The sequence below is a fragment of the Syzygium oleosum genome, unplaced genomic scaffold, assembly GCF_021117445.2.
Source record: "Syzygium oleosum isolate NSW1041296 unplaced genomic scaffold, Sole_v2.1 Sole_v2.11, whole genome shotgun sequence".
NCBI lineage: Eukaryota > Viridiplantae > Streptophyta > Magnoliopsida > Myrtales > Myrtaceae > Syzygium > Syzygium oleosum.
In genome coordinates, this window is record NW_026607495.1 from 2,707,480 (window position 1) to 2,725,169 (window position 17,690).

Genomic DNA, 17,690 nt, shown 5'->3' on the forward strand with positions numbered 1-17,690 from the left:
TAGGCTTGGTCGTAAGGTGAGCTTTTGTATTTGAAGGCACTTTTACTTTTTAAATGTTTTATTGTTTTTCCAATATTACGACAAACACATATTTTTGAGGTTTTTTTTATTAATTTTAAGCATATGAAATTTTCATAATATATAGGTGTTAAGGACTACATTCGTATACAAATTTTTTTATGAAGTTTTATGAAATTTGCACAAATATTTAAAATATGAACCGAAAAGTATTTTCTTTTTTCGTTTTCTTTTTTCTTTTGAGAGGTCGAGAGAGATGGGTTGTGACACTCGAGATTTAATTTTTGCTCAACGTAATCTCTTGGTTAAACCAGTCACAAGCAACCTAAATGACTTGCATGATCAAATTCTTGTAAAGTCTCACGAAATCTTAATATACTATTGATTTTATCCGGCTTGTTAATTTTCCCCCTTCCTGTAATAATAATTGCATCATGTCTATATAGTTGATTTGCGCGTTGACTTGTGGTTCATGCATGGACAAAGTTCTTTATCTGATACTACCCTCTATAAAATATCTTCTGAACGTCTCTTCTTCGCCATCCAATCATAAAAACGTGAATTCTTGCTTCATCATTTGCCTCTCTCTCGTCTTCTTCTTCTTCTTCTTCTTCTTCAAATTTCTCGGCATTATACTCACACTACTGAAGCTGCACCTAGCTCCACCTACGATACAAATCTCAAAACCCTCCTCTCTTCCCTCTCCTCTGCTGCCGCCGCTGATGCCGACGGCTTCGTCAATGTCACCGCCGGCAAAAGCCCTCTTTACCTCACCTATGGGCTATTCCTCTGCTGTGGCGACGGCCATGCCGCCACTTGCGACGATTGCGTGGCTAACGTGAGCAAGGAAAAACTCGCGCATGCCCTAATGAGAAGGATACCATCACTTGGCACGACGAGTGCATGTTGCATTACTCGAACCAATCAATTTTCTATGACAAGCAAGGAAATTGAGTAGCTTCACCCAGTTGCTGAAGGATACGACCGATTAATTGGCCGAGATGGTGGCGAGGGATGGGTCTGGCAAGAGGAGATCGCGACGAGGCAAGAGGGAGAGTCTTGGCCCCCGAGCTGCAATGTTAGGTTTGCGTTTTAGAAGTTCTATAGTGGACTGTCTTCTACAAAGCACGGGCACCAGCAGTGTGAGCACTGACGTTGAAACTTGGCAGCTCCTCTAAACTACCATATATCAAATCAAATACTAAGTTAGTTACACTTGGAGATGCATTTCGAAGTGAAATATAATTGCACTCAGCAAGTTTGAAGCTGGCTTTCTCAAAAAAAGTGGGACTCCACCGAAATTTGAGATTCTCTCTAATGAAGTGCTAGAGAACAAAACGCACTGAATTACTTATAGAATCTCTGCATTATCAAAGCCAATAATAGAGCAATCATTTCATACCACAATTGTGGCAAGAGAACGGACCATAACGTGCACTTTAATTAATACATCGATTCGGACTCCTCAACCGCTAGGGTCAAAGTTCCCTTCCACAACTCTTTGACATACTCAACATCATCTTCCAACTCTAGTTTCCCTTGTTGAACTAATGAGTCCTAAAGCCTTCCATAACCAAGGCATATGAGAGCCAGCGATTACATATCCATTGGGAAAAAGTGAATGTGAATGTGGCATAAAAACATTTTCAATTGGGAATGGTAGATAGCCATAACTAAGCTTAAGTATCAGCAGAATGTCCTTTCACAAGGAGAGGAACTCCTTGTGATTTTTTGACAATGTCATTTCCAATCTCAAGGAGATCCGGACGTTGTTGCGTTTCCTTTTTGTCGAATAACCATTTTTGAAACAGGGCCATAAAGTCTTCATGAGAAAGACCTTTTAGATTATGCATCAGATGAAAATTTGTTATAGAAGTGTGTGAATTTGGAATTAATTCATAAGAGGCACAGTTTGATTGAACCATGGTTTAGCGTCCGAAATCCAATGTTAAATGTGTCTAATTGGGACCCTATCAACATGGGTGGCCTCCTAGAGACAAAACCGTGATGTCGGAATATAATGGATTAAAGTGGGTAATACTTCGAGTGAATTAGGCTAAAGAGTTACACAACGACCTAGAAAAAAAATCAATTTCATTTTCTTCCCCAAATAAAAAAGAGAAACTCAAGCGAAACGTTTCGGATGGGTCCAATCCTTGCTTAGGCCTTGTTGCATAAATTCGTATGTATCAAATTTAATCTATCAAAAGAATTACTCCGTTGCCGTAATCTGATGGAAAATTCAAGGCTCTAAGCGTCACCAAAATCACTTTCATCCCCATCTCCTCTCTCTCTCTCTCTCTCTCTTTACAACTACATCACTGGGATACATATCTTGACTTTTCTTCTTCTTCTTCATCTTCCAGTCTCCCCGTTGAAACCAAAGAAGAACGCAACTCACGCAATTGACTTTTCAATGAACTCATACGAGGGCTAATGCTTCTTCCATCCTCACCGTCCATCTTATTCGCAAGTCCCTTGAATATCGATGGCGTTACTAATCCAACTCCTGTCGCTTTAATACGTTACTGAATGGACCTCAATGTTTTTTACTTTAAGGATAATCTCACGCTGGTTTGTCTTGACTTGTAAACATCTCTTCTGACCTTCCCGTAAGAAATTTCATGATTTAAACTATCATTTTTCACACGTTTTGTACCTTTTAAATATGTCGAATTTCATATTTTAAATGTTCATGTTAAAAACGTCTTGAGTTTGTAAAAGAAACCCGATTCAAGTAAATTTCCTAATTTGGGTAGGTTTTTTGGTTTGAGTAGATTTTCTGAAAGAAGTTTTATTATGTTGGATTCAATTATCATGTTCATATAGGTAATAGAATTCTACTCGATAGACACAAACTAGAACAAACAAGAAGCATGTTAGGATTTAATGTCTGTGAGTTTTCTGTGTGAGTTCTTCGTAAGAGATTGTGAGATAACACTTGTAGGTTTTCTTTGATTGTAGTCAGTGGCTGGGAACAAATGAACATTTGAGCGATTGTAAACTTTGTACTCTCCAAATTTATAGTGGATTTCTTGGCAGCAAGCTTTCCCCATGAAGTAGGTACTTACACTCGAACCAAACTATGGAAATCTCTAGTGTCCTTATTGTTTCTTATTGATTTCTCTAGTAATTTTGCTCTCTCACGTTTGACTTAAATTACAAGATCGGTTAGCTTCTACATTATTTTTACTGCAATTGGCATCAAAGCTAAGACAAGGATTTTTAGATTTAATTTGGGGCTTTTACTTGTCTAATCATTGTGAAATGTTTGTTGTAATTATTTCTGAAGCGAAAATAGAAATTGAGAACTTTAACAGCAAGAACAACTTTGGGTTGTGGAGCATTAAGATGCGTGTGCAATTAACAGCCCAAAGTTTAGCAACGGTGTTGGATGATTAAGATGAATTGTTAGAAATGATGAAAGAGGCTATAAGGTAGAGTTGATGGAGCAAATGAAGAGTATAATCTTGTTGAATCAATTGGGTGATGTGTTAGTACAAGCAATTGAGAAGAAGAATGTAGTAGCTTTGTGGGTAAAACTTTAGGCCCTTTATGTAACAAAGGGTTTAAATTATCATCTATACATGTTGAAAATAATGTTTTCAATTTTGATTTGCTAAAGGTACTTCCATCTGTGTCTACTTAGATAAGTTTAACAAACTCACAAGGATTTGAAGAATATTGACGAAGCCCTAATTGATGAAAAACAGGGCATGATGTCGTTGGCATTTCTACTAAAGTCATGGGAGCACTTTATAATTCGCTATTATAAGGTCATATTGTGATAACCTCAGAAGAGGTAAAATCCACCTTGCTCTATAAGAGTGGTTGAAGAAGTTGCGATATCATAAACAAGCATATGATGTAGAACATGGACTAGTGATTCAAGGTAGAGATGAACATCGGGGTCCAGTACCCGAGGTAAAACTAGGCTAAAGTTGCGGCATAGAAAGTACAAGGTCGCGTGAAGTGCTTTGAATCATGAGAAGAGGAGTACAAGGAGAGATTGTACAAAGCTGCTAAATGGAGGTGGTAGGCAAAATGACACAAGCAATGTGGTGAATGTTGCCGAGGGGAGCACTAGTGAGGCGAAAACTGTCTTGTGTGTGATTACTAGCTCGTTAGGAGACAAACAGGTGCTAGATTTTGGGTGTTCTTATCATATGACGCCTCATTAGAACTTCTTCATTACTTATCAGACTCAAAATGTCGATAGTCTTTTGATGATGAAAAATGCATCCTGCAAAGTTGTGGAGATAATAACAATTCAGGCTTGGATGCATGATGGGGTAGAGCACACATGAGAGACATGAGGCATATACTTGAGCTTAAGAACCTTATTTTTCTAGGGACACTCAATGGCATCTAATATAAGTACTATAGAAAGTGCAGTGCTGAAGATTTGTTAGTGTGCCGTGACAATGATGAAGGGAAATAAGGTGAGTTTTCTCTATCATTTACTAGGAAGAACCATGACAGGATTTGCTTCAATTTATCAGGTGAGTCAAACTCAAACTTGACTTAGTTATGGTATATGCGGTTGGGGCACATGAGTGAGGCAAGTATGACGATGCTGAGTGAGAGGGATTGTCGAAGGGTTAAAAGACAACGAAGCTAGACCTGTGTAAGCAAGACATCTTTCGGAAGCGATTGGGTCACAGTTCAACTATGCATTCGACAAACCAACCAGTTTATTACATTCATTTTACAAGAATCAAAGCTTGCCTTTTAATCGTGTTTTGAGCTGAAAATACTCGATGTCTGCCAATAATTTATTTTACACCAAAATGAATTTAATCTTGCAGGCGTGGACGCTATGGACTGAAGGAAGAGAGTTGGAACACGCGGTTCCTTCTCTAGCAGAATCAGGCTCAACAGCTGAAATAGTCAGGTGCATTCACATCGGCCACTTGTGTGTCCAGGAAGATCCTGGAGATAGATCGACAATGTCGGAAGTAGTGACGCTTTTGGGAGGTCAAACAGGAACTCTTCCGGAACCGAAAAAGCCAGATTTTTCAGTCAGTAGAGTCGTTCAAGAACTCGATTAATCATCAGCAACTAATATTTCTGTCAATTAGATGATTGTTTCTAGTATCTTGCCTAGGTGAACCAGCACGTAGATTAGTTGAGTAAGGTTTCATTAGCCCACGGTTGTAAAATTCTACGCTGGTTAGAGGAACTTGTCATGTTTTGGAAGAATTACTCCGCTCATGAAAATCGCTGTATAAACAATCGATATTATTGCACATGGAGAACGCCGACTTGTTGAGTATAAAGAAATTGCACAAATTGTGGAGTCCCATGTATCCATAGGTGGATCAATGCAAATTCTGTAAACCAGAAGCTCCATATATTTTCTTGAACTGAAGCAGTGTCAATGCAATTTGGCTTTTCTCGAATAGAACTCCAGTTCTTTCCAAGTTTTGGATATTAATAATGGCTAATACAGCATCGGACTTATGGAGATAAGTGCAGGAGGGAAAAATCTGTTCCCTTACCAATGGTCAATTTGCAATTAAATCCTCTTTTTTTTGTTCTTTTTTTATAGCCTTTTTCCGCCTGATTCGATTAATCATAAGATAGAGATAAATGAGCAAGATCGCAAATTGCCATGTCATCAACGGTCCCAAACTTACGGGATTCTCGACTTGGCATCAAGAGGTTATGCCAAACTGGATTCGAATTCGAGACATCTTGCTTCTCAAATCGCTAGGTCCGGATTGCCATATCTGAATTACATCACTTTCGCCAATTAGCTCAACTAGTTCCTTGGATTGAGTTGCCATTGAAAATTCCCCCAACTAATGCAGTTTGTCCTTGACAGAACGTTCTATTAGTAGACTAAAAGAGATGAAGACAGGTCTGATATTGACAGTATAGAAAGGAAATTTCCTTGGCGGGCTACTTCCTAACAATTTACATATGCGACTTGACTTTGAATTCCTAAAACTATCCTTCATTGACAGGGTTTAAAACTATGGAAAACCCTAAACTGATACATATATGACAGATTTACTCAAAACTAATTTTTTGACCATAAAAAACCCAAAACTGGTATACCTATAACAAATTTACCTCGAACTAATGTTTTAACCACCAAGAACCCAAAATTGATACATTTGTGATAAATTTACCCTTCGTCGGTTTCTGTTAAATTGGATTTATATCACGAAAAATCACAACTTGATACATTTGTGGCAAACTATGACACGTCATTTAACTCAGCAATTTGACGGTCAGCAATTTGACGGTAAAATTTAACAGGAATTAACGGAGGATAAATTTATCACGGATGTACTAGTTTGAGGTTTGTGATGGTCAAAAAGTTAGTTTTGGGTGAATATATCACAGGTGTACCAGTTTGGAATTTTTCGTGGTACTAATCCTTATTTATACCCTCTACTTTTGTTTTCTCGAGTCTTTCCATGTGGCGATTTTCTAATCCCAATTAACCACCAGATCATGCAATAAAGGGTCACACATGAGAACCAAAGTCTAGCATCAATCCCATGCAAACTGTTTTGGAGCCCATCTCTCTAATTCCTGTGGTTGCTACTTTTAACATACATGGACACGGAAACCACGTCATTTAGGAAAGGGTTGGATATGCTGATTTCAGTAGACCCATTTCATTGGTCAGAGTCAAAGTCACTCGACCAATAGGATGCTTAGATGCATTTCCATTCCAATCCCGCTCACGACTAGAATGGAAGTCTTGGTCTTCTATCAGGCTTCATTGTAAAATACTTGCGTTGACCCGATTTGCTGTACTTTTGTGGGGAGGGTATCGAATCTGTACTTGTGCGCCTAATCTCTACACAAATCCGTTTCGTAACCACTATTTTGTGGGGTGGGTTTGTTTCATTTCTTACAAATGTCAGTCTCAGATACCAAATAAATAATGAAGCGTGAAGGATGTGCTTTCTTCCGGAATCCTGCTGATGGCTTGCATCAGTGACTCTGTGGAGAGGTGATTACTCAGAATTGGAGTGCACTAAAGAAATGATCACCTTGTTTCGTTCTCAGGTGGTCTCAAGAACCATCCTACAGCTCTTTTTTCATTGTCTTCTTCGTGGATTTCACAACCCGGTTCTGGCTGATATCCCCGAAAAGCACTGCCCGGACAACAGTTCAAATGCCACAAACAGTGCATATCGGGGCAACCTCCAGGAGCTCACTTCTTGGATGATAAAGAACGCTTCTTCCTCCAAGTTCTTCGAGGACTCGTCTGGGAACTCCCCAAATAAAGTTTATGGTCAATACATGTGCTTCAACTATGTCCCCAATTCAACATGCCAAAGTTGCATAGTCAAGGGATCAGAAGACATCCTGGAGCTTTGTCCAAACAAGATGGAAGCCGTCGTTTGGGAGGATTCTTGCCAGTTGCGTATATCCGACCAAAAATTTTTCGGCCGTCTGTTTGAAATATACAAACATCAGTTCAATCCGAAAAATATATCTGACCCTGGCAAGTTCCGGTCAGTGGTAGATGAAACTTTAAGTTTTCTTGCCCGGAAAGCAGTTCTTGAGTCTCCAGGGACTTACTATGCTACTAAGGAAAAGGAATTTGAATTGGGCACAAACCAGACTTTATATGCTCTTGTTCAGTGCACTCAGAACTTAACAGCAGATGATTGTCGCAAGTGCCTCCAAGAAGCAACAAGACATGTGAAAGATTGCTGCTATTTTTCGCTCGGAGCAAGAGTTCTAAGTCCGAGTTGCTACTTGCGATATGAGTTATATGATTTCTATGGAACAAACGAGCCGGTGAAGAAGTCTGGTAAGGTTATGCCAAAAATTTTTACCTGTAATTGTTCTTCTCCTCACGAAGTCTGTAGTTGTTAATATTAGAACTGATTGAATCTTTGAAGAGGCTGCAACTATTTCTTGTCAAAAGCAGGGAAAAAGTGGCTGATCAAAGTTCTCACAATTTCATTGCTCTGCTTGGCGGCAATCAGTTTGTGCTCCTGGATTTTCTTCATCGTCATCAAAAGTAACAATCTTTATCCTAATGGTGATTTATGTGCCCTCCCCAAATTCCAATATATTTGAGACTCATCATGTTTGATTCCAGGGAAGAAAGACCTCGCAGATAAACAGGATCAACCTCTGGTTACTGGTGATTCTGCTCATGGTATTCTTCCATTGCGATACATCCCAGGAAATACTCTGACTGAAATTCAAGATCATCCATATTTTGATATGAGATGCATACTTGCGGCTACTGACAACTTCTCAGATACACTAAAACTAGGACAAGGTGGATTCGGTCCAGTTTACAAGGTGGCAATAGTTCAATTAAAAAAAAGTGTTGGTTGCCGAATTTTAAATAGATACTCTTGCTTTTCTGGATTTTGTTAAGTAGTTTCTTGTTTTTTATTGAAAGGGTATTTTTATGGGATGGGAGAGAAGTTGCGGTGAAGAGGCTAGAGAGCTGGTCAGAGAAGGGTTCCGAAGAATTCAGAAACGAAGTCCTACTCATAATGAAACTTCAACATAAGAACCTTGTCAGGCTTCTTGGATTTTGCGCAGAACGAGAGGAGAAGTTGCTTGTCTATGAGTATATGCCAAATAGAAGTCTTGATGTCTTTCTCTTCGGTATACACCAGTCCTGCAGGGTCTCGTGAATAACATGCTAAATATCATATTTATCTGACATTTGGTAACTTCTTTTTTTGGTATAGACGCACAGAGAAGGATCGAGCTGAGTTGGAGCAGACGTCTGAACATAATCATCGGCATCGCTCGAGGTCTGCTATATCTTCATGAGGATTCTCGTCAAAGAATCATCCACAGAGACCTCAAAGCAAGCAATGTATTATTGGATTGCGACATGAACCCAAAAATCTCTGACTTTGGACTGGCAAGGATCTTTGCAGGAACAGAAAATGAAGCAAATACTGCTACACTAGTTGGAACCTAGTAAGTACAGTTTCCTTCACAGGACTTAAATGATGTTCGAGAGTTCTTTGAAGTGATATAAATCTCGGCACTTTTAGCTTGGACTCTATGTTGCTTCATTTTGCCACAAGCTGACATTTTATTCTCTCCCTAGTGGTTACATGGCGCCGGAGTATGCAATGGAGGGGTTATATTCCATAAAATCGGATGTCTACAGCTTTGGAGTTCTCCTGCTTGAGATAATAACAGGGGAGAGAAATGCCGGCTTTTGTCAGTCAAGACGTGCCTCGAGTTTGCTAGCCTATGTATGTTATAACTCGATTACACCTCCGGCTTTCACACCATTCACGTAATTAAGACTTAATAAATTCGAAAAGAATCCTATATGAGAAATGTTTTGAGGTCACAATGACAGAAAATTTGGAAGATCAGACAGTAAAATACAACAAATGTGCTATGGCATTAGACTCGTAAATCTCTAATTTTTGCTTATGCTTGTTCTCTCATACCTCGGTCATGGCATCGGTTGCTGTTTTTGTGCATATTGATGAATATTACTAGTTGCATTGCGCAACATGTTGGTCCGTTGCATCCTTTTTCTTTCGTAATTCCTGGTTGGCGTTTAGCATTAGAAATGATGGGATGACATAACTTTATTGCAGGCATGGCAATTATGGAATGAAGGAAGAGCAATGGAGTTGATGGATCCATTGCTGCACAACAAGTGTTGTCCTGAAGAATTCATGAAATGTGTCCATGTCGGACTTTTGTGCGTTCAAGAAGACGCGTTCGACCGGCTGACCACGTCGGCTGTCAATGTGATGCTCAAAATGGATGCTGTAATTCTCCGTCAACCTTTTAAACCCGCCTTCTCGGTCAGTGGATTCACTCATTGGTCCGATGGAGGTGTTGACGACAGTGATTATTCCGTTAATGGCTTGACGGTTTCCACTGTGGCACCTCGGTGAGAAAAGTCTACCCTAGGAGATAAACATTGTTCTTTGTACAAGTGTACTGCTTGGACATGGTAACTTGTACACTAGTTATTCGCTAAACAACCGATTCTCAACCATAAGCTGTTTAATTTTGTGAGATGTCCATCTCGGCTCGAGAGACATCGACACGTCGAGGACCTTATCATTTTCCAACCTTCCTTGTTGATTTTCATGGCTCTTGAGCCGGAAATAAAAGCTCCTAATATGAATCCATGTTCTTCCTCATTGTTTGGTTGTGAATGGTGGATTTGATGCTGTTACTTTCTTTTTTTCGGTCTGTGTGCTGTTACTTGATATGGTGCTATTTCCATTACTAAGATATTGATGAGGGCCAACCAGACTTGCGCATCAACCAGTTTAATAATGCGACCGCTCAAATTCCACATGAAGAGGAGGTCGTTATATACCATTGGAAACAACTGTGGAAAAACAAATACAGAACACAAGAATTCACGTGGTTCGATCACAAGGTGATTTACGTCCACGGGCAAGGCAAAACAAGATTCCACTATAATAAAAGAGAGTATAGTTTTCAGAAGTCGAAAAAACGACTTAACAAAACCTCACGGCTCATAATCTCTCCCAAAACGAAAATCTCTCTTAATTATGAAAAAAAAAACTTAGTTGCAGTATAAATAGGGCTCCCCAAAAAATTTCCTCGGGGGCTACGAACTAAATCTCAATTTTTTCCTTCACTTTTGAATCGCACAAAAAATATGTCGGATCGGGTGATGAACTGGACCGAGTACATAAAATTCAAGCCATATTTAACATATACTTTATAAAGCAATAATATATACAACCAAACTCCACGAAAGACATCGTGCGAAACAATCATAAATCACGTGAATCCCAAGTAATTAAACCAGAGTTGACAAAAGAGTCGCGCACAACGCTTCACTTTGCTGTATTTTAATACCGGCTGACACTTTTTTGCTGTTATTGCACACAGCAACTTAGGTTGAACTTCGAGGGGCTAGCGTGCCCCGCAGCCCGTCCGGGCCCGTGTCCTGACCGTGGACGATACATATTTCCAAGTTGAACATTGAGGCACTCCTATCCATGGACTTGAGCCGTCACGCTTGAACAAAAATATTATTGTCGTGCAGGTTATAACTCATGCCGAAGAGTCAAATTCAAATGGAATGACCCCTCCCAGTGGACAGAAGTAAAGAATATGACCAAAAACAGGGGTCGATGCACACGAAGTTTCTGAACATTTCATATGACTCTCCTTCGAGTGGAACGAAGTCAAGCGAGTTAAAAAGTCTTAAATTCCAGCCCATCATCTCTGAAAAAGCATCTACACTAAAATACCATTTCAAAGAAACATCGCCTTTTCGTTGGCTTCAATTGCCGGCTTCGCCAAACCCAGATCCTGTGGACTCACGTAAAGCCAAAGAACAATGACGGGTTTCTGTATAATCCGAAGTTTTTCTAACTAATTTGATTTTAACATGTAACAAGATGAATTTGGATAATGTTCTTTGACGTTGGAGGGGAAGGCTGAAATAAAAATGAATAAAAGAAATAAAGGGTCAATACTACGAAAAACCCTAAATTGATACACATGTGACAAATTTACCCCAAATTAATTTTTTGACTACAAAAAATCCCAAACTGGTACATATGTGACAAATTTATCCCAAATTAATTTTTTGACTACTAAAAACCCAAAACTGGTACATTTGTGACAAATTTACTCTCCGTTAAATTGAATTATTATCACCAAAAATCACAAACTCGTGCACTTGCGACAAACGGAGGGTAAAACCCCAAACAGTACACCCGTCAACTATCACGTGTAATCAAATTCATAAATTTGACGATAAAATTTAACGGAAATTAACGGAGGGTAAAATTATCACAGGCGTACCGGTTTGGAGTTTTTGATGATCTAAAAATTAATTTGGGGTAAATTTGTTACGGGTATATCTTTACAGGATTTTTCGTGATATTAAACCATAACTAAAAGGTCTTATCCTGTTGGTCTGATTCCATTTCCAGAAAATGAAATATTCTTGGGTCTTCTAAGCCTTTCATCTCAAGTCAATTTCACGATGCTACAGTGAAGTTTCTCTTGGCTTTCATGGAAGAAAAGGCAGACAAATGACCTTTCTCTTTTGCTGCAATTTTATAATAATTCTACTCTTGACCGACTTGAAGATTCTCCGCCCACCTTCACTGTGTTGAATTGTATCCATGCCATGGACCTTTCAACATTAGAGAAAACTTCTTCCCTCACCGTTTATGGAAATCATTCCCAGTTAGTGCCTCTTCACTGGTCTAGAATACAGTTTCGACCCTGAAAGATGGCACGAGATTCGAATCTTGTCACCTTTTTCGTATTCGTGGCATCAATTTTGTTTCTTGTCACACCCATTAATGGAAACAATCCTCTGCACGTGCTTTGCCCACCTGAAAAAGACAATTACACTTTTGGCAGGAATAACCTCGAACAGCTTCTGCGCATTTTGGCTTCTAGCACTGCTAAGACAGGCTTCAGCAGCCATTCTGCTGGGGATGGCACTGATCAAGTATTTGGTCAAGCACTTTGCAGGCATGATGTGGATAGGAGTGTTTGTGGGGATTGCATCAGGACTGCAAGCCAAGAGATAATGAGCCGGTGCAACAAGACAGATGCTGATATTTGGTATGATTATTGCCAAATATCTTATTCATATAATGATTTTTTCTCCGCGATGACTTACCAAGGAAAGTACCCAGAAAGTAATAGTCAGGAGAACGTATCGAATCCGGATGAGCAGAGCACCGCCCTGAAAAAATTGATGAATGATCTTAAAAGTGAGGCCGCATTCGCTTCATTGAGGTTTGCGGTGGGCAGTTCAAAATTCTCGAGCCAAAAACATGTTTATGGCCTCGTGCAGTGTACAAAAGGAATCACTTGGGATGATTGTGATACCTGTTTGAGGTCAGCCTTGGGGGATCTGACAACATGTTGCTCTCCTCATCAAGGTGGAATGGTTGTCAGCAGATATTGCAATGTGAGGTTCGAGCTTTACCGCTTCTATAATCTGCATTCTAAAGGTAATTAATTTGGATTCTTTGCTTAGACTGTGTTGTTGGTCACGGAGTATTGATGCCAGCAGAAATTAGAAATGAGACCTGGGAAATTGCCATAAAAAGTTTTTTGTGTAATCTTCCCGGTTTGAGAGTTCTATGGAAACAGCCAGAGGAAGAATTGCACAAATCATAGTATCCAAGTCTAGTTAAAAGTTTACAACTAACCATGAGTATACTGTTAGGGGAAAAACAGAACTGTTCGCAAGGACTGAGCGGTACTGAAGCTCGGTCATCTAAGTAAGGATAGTAAAATCAGCTATGCACGAGGAAATCCTTTTTTTCCAAGTGATTCAATCTAAGTAATAACTTTTCAGACGAAAGTTCTCGTATTGAGTTTTATCCATAGAAAGGATGTACCAGAATTCATCTACTTATAGTACATTAAGTACAAAATATGCAAGATATATATTTTTCCACGCAGAAAACTTTTACAAAAGAGTTTCTTATGAAAACAGAGGGATTGGATCGACCTGATGATCGACCAGCTGTCATAAAGCATTTCATTGACCTGACTGGATTCCAAAACATTTTGTTATTCTTTATTAGTCGGCTTGATGAGCAGCCTTGTTGGACATCGTGATTCTTGAGCCGATCCTAGCTGTTTTTATTATTTTCGCAGGCAGTAAAATTGCCTGGCTGACTTCTTGAGTTCTCTCTGCGGGAGTTGGAAATTGGATTTTGAATGTTTGTTCATTATTTGATGGTGACATTGTAGGTTTGGAGAAGGCAAGGATGATTTCGTTGGTCTTGGGTATTCTGGCAGGGGCATTGCTACTTTCCCTTGGGGTTTGTGTTGCCTTTCGAAGACAAAAAAGATAACGACCAGAGGTATATTAAACACGTTAGTTTCAGTCACCAACTGATATCTCGAACACTGTTAATCACAATAATTCGGATCTTTTTTTTCTTTTGGGTTTCCCAGATGAAGAGAAAGATGAGAATGCATTGCTACAGGAATTGGCGAAGCCCATTGAGCTATCGATTTCAAAACGGGATCTAGAATTTTCTGATGATATGCTTGTCATGAATTTGGCAACACTGAGGGCTGCCACGGTTAACTTTTGCCTTACAAACAAGCTCGGACAAGGCGGGTTCGGCATTGTTTACAAGGTTAAACATTTGATTGGATCATATTCAATTTGGTTGGAGAGTTTCCCTGAAAAACATAAACTGATGACTATTGTTTAAGTTGTTCCAGGGAATTCTACCAGATGGAAACGAAATAGCAGTAAAGAGGCTGTCGAGGAAGTCATGGCAGGGTGTAGAAGAGTTTAAAAACGAAATCAAGCTGATTGCAAAACTAAAACACAAAAATCTCGTGAGGCTTTTGGGGTGGGGCATAGATGGACATGAGAAGCTCCTCATATATGAATACATGGCCAACAAAAGCCTCGATGTCTTCCTCTCTGGTTAGTCCTCGTACAGTCTGTTTTCTCTCACAAGTGGACCACACTCCTATTATCTTTACACATTCAATGAAAATTGTGTCACCTACTGCTTTTCAGACCCGATGAAGAGATCACAACTTGATTGGAGAGCACGCTACAACATAATTGATGGGATTGCCAGAGGACTGCTTTATCTTCATGAGGATTCCGTGCCGAAGATCATCCATAGAGATCTAAAGCCAAGCAATGTGTTGCTGGACATCGACATGGTTGCCAAGATATCGGATTTCGGCATGGCAAGGATTTTCTCAGAAAAGCAGAATGTAGCAAACACCAGAAGAGTTGTCGGGACTTTGTAAGCTATGCCTCCCCTGCCTTGTGCAATTTCTGATCTTTCTCCATTCAGTTATTGTTGTTTGCATTACGGTCGAGTTTTCTTTTCCTTTTAGTTTTTGTTACTGAAAATATGATGAGAATAGTTTTCTGGATTCAATTATCAAAAAGAGTTATGCGGGATCTTCAGTCTGCCTAACTGGGGTCTATATGTCTCATTTTCATTTAGCTCGGAAATCAGTCTAGCACCAGAAGAACTTTGTAAAACATCACTTGCCTTCCCATTTTGATTAAAAGGACACTAGAAAAGCGCCTCTTGTTAATTTTTTTTAATCCAGAGTGTGGTTTGTATTCTAAAAAATTAAACTTGTCTGAAATTCACTTAAAATTTGCTCTTGCCTGTGCACAAAAGAAAATCACTTGTCTGAAATTCCATGAAACTTGTTTTTGCCTGTGCACAAAACAGCGGTTACATGGCCCCCCGAATATGCAATGGAGGGACAATTCTCTGCGAAGTCTGATGTGTTCAGCTTTGGAGTCATCCTGCTCGAAATCATCAGTGGGAAGAAAAATAGTGGTTTCCACCTCACCAAGCGCGCATCATCGCTGCTAAAATATGTAACGCTCTTTCTCCTAGCATGCTTGCATCTCAATTGGAGATCTGAATCTTGTGTTTATGGGCGTGTATGGACCAAGGGTTTTGAATTCACTTAGATGAAATATCTCGGTGACACACATAAACTATGCGCAGGCATGGATTTTGTGGAACGAAGGGAAAGAGCTTGAATTCGTGGACCCTTTCCTGCTGAAATCGTTCGCACCAGCCGATGTGCGCAGAACCGTTCAAATAGGGCTTTTATGCGTGCAAGAAGATCCAGCGGACCGACCTCTCATGACGGATGTGGTGGTTCTTCTTTGAAGTGGACCTTCCGTGCTCTCTCAGCCAAAACAACCTGCATTTTCAGTCGGGCGAGACATCCCCTTGGATATGCTTTCGATGCCAGAAAGTTCTTGTACCAACGATCTTACTGCTTCTACAATGTTGCCACGGTGAATAGTGGCTATCAACATCGAAACATTCGACAGCGACACGACTCTCGGGTTCAAGGTGTAACATGTACTGCTGGTTCAAGCAGAAATTAAAATTCATGATCTGTCTTAGCTGTCTGATAATAGGTAAACTGAGCATACGTAGGTTGTAAAGAAACCATGTAAATGACAGATGCGGTCTTTGTGAATTTCCTGTACATGTACATCTCTACCTCTTCTTTCATCGAATAGATTAGATCTCAGAAAGAATGATGATGATGGTCGTAACTAGATGAACAGCTACCTTCATTTGTATAGGCTTGGTCGTAAGGTGAGCTTTTGTATTTGAAGGCACTTTTACTTTTTAAATGTTTTATTGTTTTTCCAATATTACGACAAACACATATTTTTGAGGTTTTTTTTATTAATTTTAAGCATATGAAATTTTCATAATATATAGGTGTTAAGGACTACATTCGTATACAAATTTTTTTATGAAGTTTTATGAAATTTGCACAAATATTTAAAATATGAACCGAAAAGTATTTTCTTTTTTCGTTTTCTTTTTTCTTTTGAGAGGTCGAGAGAGATGGGTTGTGACACTCGAGATTTAATTTTTGCTCAACGTAATCTCTTGGTTAAACCAGTCACAAGCAACCTAAATGACTTGCATGATCAAATTCTTGTAAAGTCTCACGAAATCTTAATATACTATTGATTTTATCCGGCTTGTTAATTTTCCCCCTTCCTGTAATAATAATTGCATCATGTCTATATAGTTGATTTGCGCGTTGACTTGTGGTCCATGCATGGACAAAGTTCTTTATCTGATACTACCCTCTATAAAATATCTTCTGAACGTCTCTTCTTCGCCATCCAATCATAAAAACGTGAATTCTTGCTTCATCATTTGCCTCTCTCTCGTCTTCTTCTTCTTCTTCTTCTTCTTCAAATTTCTCGGCATTATACTCACACTACTGAAGCTGCACCTAGCTCCACCTACGATACAAATCTCAAAACCCTCCTCTCTTCCCTCTCCTCTGCTGCCGCCGCTGATGCCGACGGCTTCGTCAATGTCACCGCCGGCAAAAGCCCTCTTTACCTCACCTATGGGCTATTCCTCTGCTGTGGCGACGGCCATGCCGCCACTTGCGACGATTGCGTGGCTAACGTGAGCAAGGAAAAACTCGCGCATGCCCTAATGAGAAGGATACCATCACTTGGCACGACGAGTGCATGTTGCATTACTCGAACCAATCAATTTTCTATGACAAGCAAGGAAATTGAGTAGCTTCACCCAGTTGCTGAAGGATACGACCGATTAATTGGCCGAGATGGTGGCGAGGGATGGGTCTGGCAAGAGGAGATCGCGACGAGGCAAGAGGGAGAGTCTTGGCCCCAAGCTGCAATGTTAGGTTTGCGTTTTAGAAGTTATATAATGGACTGTCTTCTACAAAGCACGGGCACCAGCAGTGTGAGCACTGATGTTGAAACTTGGCAGCTCCTCTAAACTACCATATATCAAATCAAATACTAAGTTGGTTACACTTGGAGATGCATGTTCTAACAAACTCTCTAGTAATAACTCTGTCATCAATTTCGAAGTGAAATATAATTGCACGCAGCAAATTTGAAGCTAGCTTTCTCAAAAAAAGTGGGACTCCACCGAAATTTGAGATTCTCTCTAATGAAGTGCTAGAGAACAAAACGCACTGAATTCCTTATAAAATCTCTGCATTATCAAAGCCAATAATAGAGCAATCATTTCATACCACAATCGTGGCAAGAGAATGGACCATAAGGTGCACTTTAATTAATACATCGATTCGGACTCCTCAACCTCTAGGGTCAAAGTTCCCTTCCACGACTCTTTGACATACTCAACATCATCTTCCAACGCTAGTTTCCCTTGTTGAACTAATGAGTCCTGAAGCCTTCC

At 39.7% G+C, this 17,690-nt stretch overlaps 1 protein-coding gene and 1 pseudogene across 1 annotated transcript; both read left to right on the plus strand.

Annotated features, from left to right (window-relative positions):
- Positions 1-6,882: 6,882 nt before the first annotated feature.
- LOC130139350 (cysteine-rich receptor-like protein kinase 15) lies at positions 6,883-10,142 on the plus strand. Its single transcript, XM_056316152.1, has 7 exons — positions 6,883-7,801; positions 7,919-8,014; positions 8,096-8,375; positions 8,408-8,619; positions 8,706-8,943; positions 9,077-9,227; positions 9,585-10,142. Exons 1-7 carry the CDS (start codon positions 7,024-7,026, stop codon positions 9,888-9,890), a joined length of 2,061 nt encoding a protein of 686 aa, XP_056172127.1. The 5' UTR covers positions 6,883-7,023; the 3' UTR covers positions 9,891-10,142.
- Positions 10,143-12,124: 1,982 nt separating this feature from the next.
- On the plus strand, positions 12,125-15,969 carry LOC130139351 (cysteine-rich receptor-like protein kinase 15; annotated as a pseudogene).
- Positions 15,970-17,690: the final 1,721 nt, after the last annotated feature.

Coding starts and splice junctions, on each gene's coding strand:
- LOC130139350 (XM_056316152.1), top strand. CDS start 7,024: ATGATCACCTTGTTTCGTTCTCAGGTGGTCTCAAGAACCATCCTACAG. Junction 7,802..7,918: donor CGAGCCGGTGAAGAAGTCTG/GTAAGGTTATGC, acceptor TCTTGTCAAAAG/CAGGGAAAAAGTGGCTGATC. Junction 8,015..8,095: donor TTTCTTCATCGTCATCAAAA/GTAACAATCTTT, acceptor GTTTGATTCCAG/GGAAGAAAGACCTCGCAGAT.